At 50.0% G+C, this 8,038-nt stretch overlaps 1 protein-coding gene across 1 annotated transcript; it reads right to left on the bottom strand.

The window, feature by feature from the left end:
- Window positions 1-233: 233 nt before the first annotated feature.
- LOC139665843 (collagen alpha-1(I) chain-like) lies at window positions 234-7,785 on the bottom strand (the record flags this gene model as incomplete). The annotated part of the gene is made up of 11 exons (XM_071544844.1): window positions 234-1,014; window positions 2,033-2,275; window positions 3,567-3,757; window positions 4,328-4,607; window positions 4,717-4,824; window positions 4,967-5,020; window positions 5,111-5,218; window positions 5,671-5,724; window positions 6,358-6,465; window positions 6,863-6,917; window positions 7,679-7,785. Coding segments are annotated over 11 exons (1,455 nt in total), but the record flags the coding sequence as incomplete, so codon positions are not given.
- Between the last annotated feature and the right edge of the window lie 253 nt (window positions 7,786-8,038).

Here is an 8,038-nt window from a genome sequence, read left to right on the forward strand (position 1 = left end):
CTGGTGGTTTTAATGTGACTTTCTTTTCAAAAGGGAGAGAAGAAGAAGTAGAGAGGAACAAAAAAAAACAGGAAAGCAACCACAACAAACAAACACACACGTCACAAAGAGCAACAGCCGCCACCATGAATGGGCGGGGGCGGGGTTAGCGCAGTCTGGGGGTGGTGTGGGGGGGGTGGGGGCGCGCGCGGAGGAGCGGCGGGCCGGCAGAACAACAGAGACAAACATGGCTGTCAGTTTGACCGTTTATTCATCAACACCTGAAACGTGGTACAAAGCAATGGGGTTCTGTCCGCGGGGACTGTCCTTTCATTCCTCTCACCGCAGTGGTGTAAAAAAATACAAAAGTCACCGGTGTTTTTTTTTCTGTTGGTTTCTGTAAACTCCAGAGAGGCTTGGTTTGGCTGGATGAAGAGGGGAAGTGAAATTTTTACACTTTACACAAGCATATATTATTTTCTTGTTGCCAGTGAAACGAAATGTCTTCTCTAAAGGTTCCTTGGTGTTGGTGATGGTTTAAAAAAAACAACAAAAAAAACAAAAAAAGAGTCAGAAACAAAACAAAAACAAAAAGTAGTGGTCCCAAACACGGCGATGCAGACGCCGCCGCATCGCCGCCATCTTGTGGAAGTGCAGGCTTTAGGCAAAGTGGACCATCGGGGGAAACAACGGCCGAATGGAAAACGTGTAGGTTCAGGAACGAGGGGTCGGACTTTTCAAAAAAAAAAAAAATCGCATTAGAAAAACATTTTGGTGGGGTTTTTTGGGGTTTGTTTGTTTTTTTTTTTTTTAGAGAGAGATGACTGCTAGAAAAAATAAAACACACATAACACACACAACAACAATTTCAAGTCCAGATTTCTCTTTTTACAAGAAACAGACGGGTCCAACTTCAAGGCCAAACTCTTGGTCTGGAGCACCGACGTCCATAGGAGCGATGTCAATGATGGGCAGGCGAGATGTTTTCGTTGTCTTGTAGTCGATGACTGTCTTGCCCCATGCGCCGGTGTGCGACTGGAGGAGGAGGAGGAGGAGAAGAAGAAGAGAGGGTTAGGACCCACGTTCAAAATGGCCGCCGCACAGTGACACTGGAAGGACTAGACGCAGCAGGACTAGATGGTAGATTTATGAGCAGAACTGAGTTAATAGATGCTTATCAGTGTCTAGTCTGGTCCAGTGATTCTCAACCTTTTTCACATCATGAACCCACTGAGCAAAAGACGTGATTTCAACGTCTCCTCTGTGCTTTATCTCTCATATCGCCCAGGATCATTAGGCTGTGTATAGACCTATTTTAGACCAAGCAGTAAATACATTATTACAATGAATAAACATCTGTAAATACCAAAAATATGCACCAGAGAAGTCCTGTAGACTAGCCTACAAGATAATTATCTGAGCACAAGAAGTCATTTCAACATTGCGTCTATGCTTTAGCTCTCATATAGTCCAGGATAATATTGTCTATGTTTAGACATCTAATAAACTTTCACTTTTCAACCCCATTTAAACTTAATTTAGCCTAGATGACTATGGGCCATTTAGACGTCTAATCAACGTAAAACTGCTCAGTGGGAACCTCAAATTTAGTCCACATGACTTCTCGTAAATGAAATAGTGGTGAAGTTTAACAATTCATCAGTTTGCTGGGGACCCCCTGGAACCTCCTGAAGGACCCCTGTTGGTCCCCGGACCCCACTGGTCTAGCCTTAAGTAACTGTCACCTGGAGTCTGTTCTACTCTGAACACCCAGGTGGTAGGATGGTGGAAGTGGCTAAAAAAGGTGTGTGTGTGTGTGTGTGTGTGTGTGTGTGTGTGTGTGTGTGTGTGTGTGTGTGTGTGTGTGTGTGTGTCCTTCCTCACTATGCATCTAATGCCGCTGAAGCTGATTCTTCTCGGTGTCTTTCTGGATGAGAGCGTCAGCTAAATGCCTCGAACGTAGAATACAAAAGGCAGTGCCGTGTGTGTGTGTGTGTGTGTGTGTCTATGTGTGTGTGTGTGTGTGTGTGTGTGTGTGTGTGTCCTTCCTCACCGTGCATCCATCCTCCAGGACGCTGTAGGTGAAGCGGCTGTTGCCCTCGGCTCTGATCTCGATCTCGTTGGAGCCCTGGAGCAGCAGGGCCTTCTTGAGGTTGGCGGCGGCGGCGTCCATGTAGGCGACGCTGTTCCTGCAGTGGTACGTGACGTTCTGGGACGCCTCCGTGGACATGAGGCGCAGGAAGGTCAGCTGGATGTTCACGTCCTCAGGCTGGGAGCCCTCGCTGCCGTACTCGAACTGGGAGGAGAGAGGAGAGAGGAGGAGGGTGGAGTTAGCGGCTGGTACTGAGAGAAGAGAGGAGGGAGGAGGAGGGTGGAGTTAGCGGCTGGTACTGAGAGAAGAGAGGAGAGAGGAGGGTGGAGGGTGGAGGAGGGTGGTACTGAGAGGAGAGAGGAGAGAGGAGGAGGAAGATGATGGAGTTAGCGGCTGGTACTGAGAGGAGAGAGGAGGAGGAGGAGGTTGGAGTTAGCGACTGGTACTGAGAGAAGAGAGGAGGAGGGTGGAGTTAGCGACTGGTACTGAGAGAAGAGAGGAGAGAGGAGGAGGGTGGAGGAGGGTGGTACTGAGAGGAGAGAGGAGAGAGGAGGAGGAAGATGATGGAGTTAGCGGCTGGTACTGAGAGAAGAGAGGAGGAGGAGGAGGGTGGAGTTAGCGACTGGTACTGAGAGAAGAGAGGAGGAGGGTGGAGTTAGCGACTGGTACTGAGAGAAGAGAGGAGAGAGGAGGAGGGTGGAGGGTGGAGGAGGGTGGTACTGAGAGGAGAGAGGAGAGAGGAGGAGGAGGATGGTGGAGTTAGTGGCTGGTACTGAGAGGAGAGAGGAGGAGGAGGAGGTTGGAGTTAGCGACTGGTACTGAGAGAGGAGAGGAGAGAGGAGGAGGGTGGAGTTAGCGGCTGGTACTGAGAGGAGAGAGGAGGAGGGTGGAGTTAGCGGCTGATACTGAGAGAAGAGAGGAGCGAGGAGGAGGGTGGAGTTAGCGGCTGGTACTGAGAGGAGAGAGGAGGAGGGTGGAGTTAGCGGCTGGTACTGAGAGGAGAGAAGAGGAGGAGCAGGGTGGAGTTAGTGACTGGTACTGAGAGGAGAAAGGAGGAGGAGAGAGGAGGAGGAGGGTGGAGTTAGCAGCTGGTACTGAGAGAAGAGAAGAGGAGGAGAGAAGAGGAGGATGGTGGAGTTAGCGGCTGGCACTGAGAGGAGAGAGGAGGAGGAGAGAGGAGGAGGAGGGTGGAGTTACTGTAGTGACTGGTACTGAGAGAGAGGAGGAGAGAGGAGGAGAGAGGAGGAGGAGGGTGGAGTTAGTGGCTGGTACTGAGAGGAGAGAGGAGGAGGGTGGAGTTAGCGACTGGTACTAAGAGGAGAGAAGGGTAGAGGAGGAGGGTGGATGAGGGTGGATGAGGAGGAGTAGGAGGAGGAGGGTGGAGGAGGAGGAGGAAGAGGAAGGTGAAGGAGGAGGAGGAGGAGGAGGGTGGAGGGTGGAGGAGGAGGAGGAAGAGGAGGGTGGAGGAGGAGGAGGAGGAGGAGGGTGTGTTTACCTGGAAGCCGTCGGTCATAGCCTCGCCGAACCAGACGTGCTTCTTCTCCTTGATGTTCTTGCTGGTGTACCAGTTCTTCTTGGCGACCTCGGTCTGGGTGGGGGCCACGCAGGTCTCTCCGGTCTCCATGTTGCAGTAGACCTTGATGGCATCCTGAGTGCAGCCCTGGTCAGGGTCGATCCAGTACTCTCCTGCAGGAGGAGGTGGAGGAGGAGGAGAAAAAGTTTGGATCAGTCCACTAGCCTTCTCTGAACACCTTTGGCTTCTGGATTTCCCACTCCCAAATTACTGCTTTGACCCAAAAATTTGAATATATTTCAATGTTCCAAAAAAAACCAAAATTCAACCTTTATTCCAGAAGCTTTAAAACATTTCACTAGTCTAAACATCTAATGGGGATCCAAATAAACAAACAAACAAACAAACAGCCTGTATTCCTGGACAAGCTCTACCGGAAAAACCCCCTTGGAGACTCACTGCTGGTTCTCCTTCAGTGTTTCTGTCCTACAAACTTCTCACCAGCAAAAACAAACTTCTATCCTGAGATCAGCTGGACTCCACTGAACCTGCTGTTAAAACCCCCCCAGAGACCCGCTGCTCTTCTAGACCTGCCGGCACACCTTGATGTCATGGCAGGTTCTCGCAGGTCCTTCGTCTAAGCCTCGGTGTTTCCGTCCGACAAACTTTTCACCGGACCGAACGACCTCTATCTAGGATCAGTGGTACCGTCCCACCGTACAAATCTCCCCGGAGAGACTCACCGCTCTTCCAGTCGGGGTGGCACATCTTGAGGTCGCGGCAGGTTCTGGCGGGGTTCTTGCGGGTGCCGTCGGGGCTGCGGATCTGCTCGATCTGCTGGCTCAGGCTCTTCAGGGTGCCGTCCACCTCCAGGTCGCGGTCGCGGAGAACGTTGGCGTCGTCGGCGCGGTACAGGCGGAAGGGATCGGGGGCCTTCTCCTGGGGCTGGGCGAGGAAGCCCATGTCGAATCCGCCGCCGGGGGCACCGGGGGCTCCGGGGGGTCCGGGGGGTCCGGGAGGTCCCTGGGAGAGGAGGAAGGGAAAAAAACGCAAAGTGAGATGAAGAAACCTCAAAGGAAACAAAGACAAAACCATAACACAGGTAGACAGTTAGTCAGTTAGTTGGACTTACAGCAGGTCCCATCTCTCCAGAGCGTCCACGAGGTCCAGGAGGTCCGGTGGGTCCGGGCAGACCGCTCATACCGTCCTTACCGGCAGAACCGGCAGATCCAGATGGGCCCTGCAGACAACATGGAGGTCAGCCTCAAAGCCTCTGTAAGATCTAAATCTAAATCTAAATCTCCCATGATGACACTAAAAATAGCGAGCACGGAAATCCAAAACATGAAAATCTGCATCAGGACTGTGGTGAGTCAACGTACTCTAGGTCCAGCGGGTCCAGCAGCACCAGCGGGTCCTTGCTCTCCAGAAGATCCCTACGGGTCACACAGAAAGACAGGAGTTAGAGGTTGAGCGTGTGTGTGTGTGTTATGTGTGTGTGTGTGTGTGTGTGTAGAGTAACGTACAGGAGGTCCAGGGGGTCCCTGCATGCCGGTGAATCCTCTGTGTCCCTTCATGCCTCTCTCTCCAGCCTCTCCGGTCTCTCCCTTGTCTCCACGAGCTCCAGCAGCTCCCTGTTAGGAGGAAGAGGAGGAGGAGGGGAAGGAGGAGGTAGAGGAGGAAGAAGAGGAAGAGGAAGAGGAGGAGGAGAGCAACTATTAGTCCAGAGACTTACCAAGAGTTTTCAGGATTGGAGTTTGTTTTTATGTTTAGGACAAATTGAAGAGTTTATTTGAAATACTATGTATGTTTTTTTTGTAGGAAGAAATCTTTAATTCACCATTCAACATGTGTAAAATCTAGAGGAGCCAGTTTGTAAAAGTGTTTCTCATGTAGTCAACCAAGGACTTCAGCCCCTCTCTATCCTTCACAAAGTACCATCATTTATTTGCTCTTGCAGTACTCTTATAAGAACAGGAGGTGTCACTGTTTTCAAACGATGTAACATTTGAAAAAGTATTTCTTGCGTTTCCCTTGGTTTACTGTAGTATGTGCGGTATGTGCCGGAGGTTTGGTGTCAACTTACGGCGGAGCCACGAGATCCAGCGGGTCCGGCGGGGCCAGCGGGGCCAGCAGGTCCCTGAAACACACAGCAGGCAGTTAGAGACTGAAACTCAACACGTTTCCCCAGAAACACCCGGCAGGTGTGAATGTGGACAAACTCAACGTCTAAATGTCTTTGTGACTGTGATCTAAAGCAGTGATTCTCAACCTTTTTCATGTCACGGACCCCTAATTTAGTCCACATTAGGGCCACGGACCCCCATTTGATGAGATTTTGTCTCTCAGACCCAAATCTGAGAATATTTTTTATTGTTAGATATGATTTTGTCCAGAATCCCATGACTGTCTGTATTGTAGGTAGAGAGAAACTATGATCAGAACAGTCATTCTTCTACATTCTCTATTTGTGTTAACGTCTTGTAAATGAAATAATGGTGAAGTTTAACAATTCATAAATTTTCTGGGGACCCCCTAGAACCCCCTCAAGGACCCCTGGTGGTCCCCGGATCCCACGTTGAGAACCACTGACCTAAAGTCATGCATTGGGGCTAATTAATAATAATCTACAGTTTCAGTAGATGAGTGGATTAGATTCAGTAGAGTCTCTCATCGACTGACAACATGACGTGGCTAAAATGGGACTTTTTCATCGAAAGACCAAGACTAGGACCGTGGCGGTTCTCGTCGCCCGGGCGGCTTCGTTACTCACAGACTCTCCACGGTCACCAGTCTTTCCGGCGGGTCCGACGGGTCCGGGGGCGCCGGGGGGTCCGGGGGCACCGGAAGCTCCGGCGACACCGGTCTCACCGCGGTCTCCCTGAAACACAGACACACATTCAGCAGCTTGACTCTCATTATATTGTCTGATTCTTCACTGGGGGAACTGGGAATTTAAAGTGCCGACACATCAGATAAAACCAAATATCTTGTCTTGCAGCATCTCAGGAAACTTCACTGGTTCACTGATTTTTGGTCTAAACAAACTTAGAAATGTGGGATTTGGTGAAGAATGCTTTCATTAACTAACGGACAACTCTCCACCTGGTTGGTAGCAGATCGGTGACAAAACCGTAAAGCGCCAGATAGATCCTGGTTCTGATGGTGAGTTCGTCTCTCTACATAAACCAACCGATCACTTCCTGTTCTATTCTGAACTGGCTGGCTGGTAAAGTGAAAGCAGCTGGTAAGTTGGAGGTGATGAGTCGGTCACTCACTTTGGGTCCAGCAGCTCCATCGCGACCAGCGGCTCCCTCGTTACCGGGGATCCCTGAAACACACACACACACACATCAGGTTAACCAGGACACACACACACACACACATCAGGTTAACCAGGACACACACACACACACACATCAGGTTAACCAGGACACACACACACACACACATCAGGTTAACCAGGACACACACACACACACACATCAGGTTAACCAGGACACACACACACATTAAGCATGTCTTGCAGGGGAATGAATTGGCAAAATGAAATCACTTAAAAATGGGGCCAAATTCCATTGAAATTCCTTTTTATTCTAAAAGAAATGTGTTGAAATTACATTGTGCCTTAAAATAGAACAAGTCTTTTTTCAAGATAATGCTTGTTTATGAATACTTTGTTAAAATATATTTGAAGGGTAAAGTAAGAGACATTTTAGCTCTTAGAAAATGTAAATATTACAATAACTGTGCATTCAAAACACTTATTAAAAGAGATGAGAATGTCCTGTAACAGGGTGGACATTTGGCCTATCCTCCTTCAGAGGAAATAATAAAATCATGGAAAATTTTAAATTTTTTGATAGAAAGTAAACCAGGCTGAATGGAACCGAATAGTAGGAATGACCCACAGATCAGGTTAACCAGGACACACACACACACACACATCATGTTAACCAGGACACACACACACACACACATCAGGTTAACCAGGACACACACACACACACACACACAGTGCTACAGCCTGTTCTAATGCTGTAAACAGGCAGACAGACAGATTCAGTGCAGAGGTGCGCTTGTTTCCCCTCACCTCGCGTCCAGCCTCTCCGGGAGCTCCAGCCAGTCCGGAGGGTCCCATGGGTCCAGGAGGTCCGCGCTCCCCAGAGGGGCCGCCGGGTCCCTGCTTTCCAGGCTCTCCCTGCGGGCGACACACACACACACACACACACACACACCATGAGCGTCGGTGTCTTTCACTAACTTTCACTCGTGGGACGCACTTTTCGGTCCCAGGTCTAGCGGGGTAAAGACAGTCTGGGCTAGGTGTGCCTGCCTGGCTCCTCCTGCAGGGGGCGGCAGAGGACTCGTCTGTTTCTATCGTATCGTATTCTACGGCTGGACAGGAGTCTCATGAGGTTTATATACAGAAACAGGCACAGACAGACAGGAAG

The sequence above is a fragment of the Centroberyx affinis genome, unplaced genomic scaffold (assembly GCF_046629955.1).
Source record: "Centroberyx affinis isolate AG114_WGS23_722 - 3 ecotype Tasmania unplaced genomic scaffold, CSIRO-AGI_Caff_v1 ptg004687l_1, whole genome shotgun sequence".
Lineage (NCBI taxonomy): Eukaryota > Metazoa > Chordata > Actinopteri > Beryciformes > Berycidae > Centroberyx > Centroberyx affinis.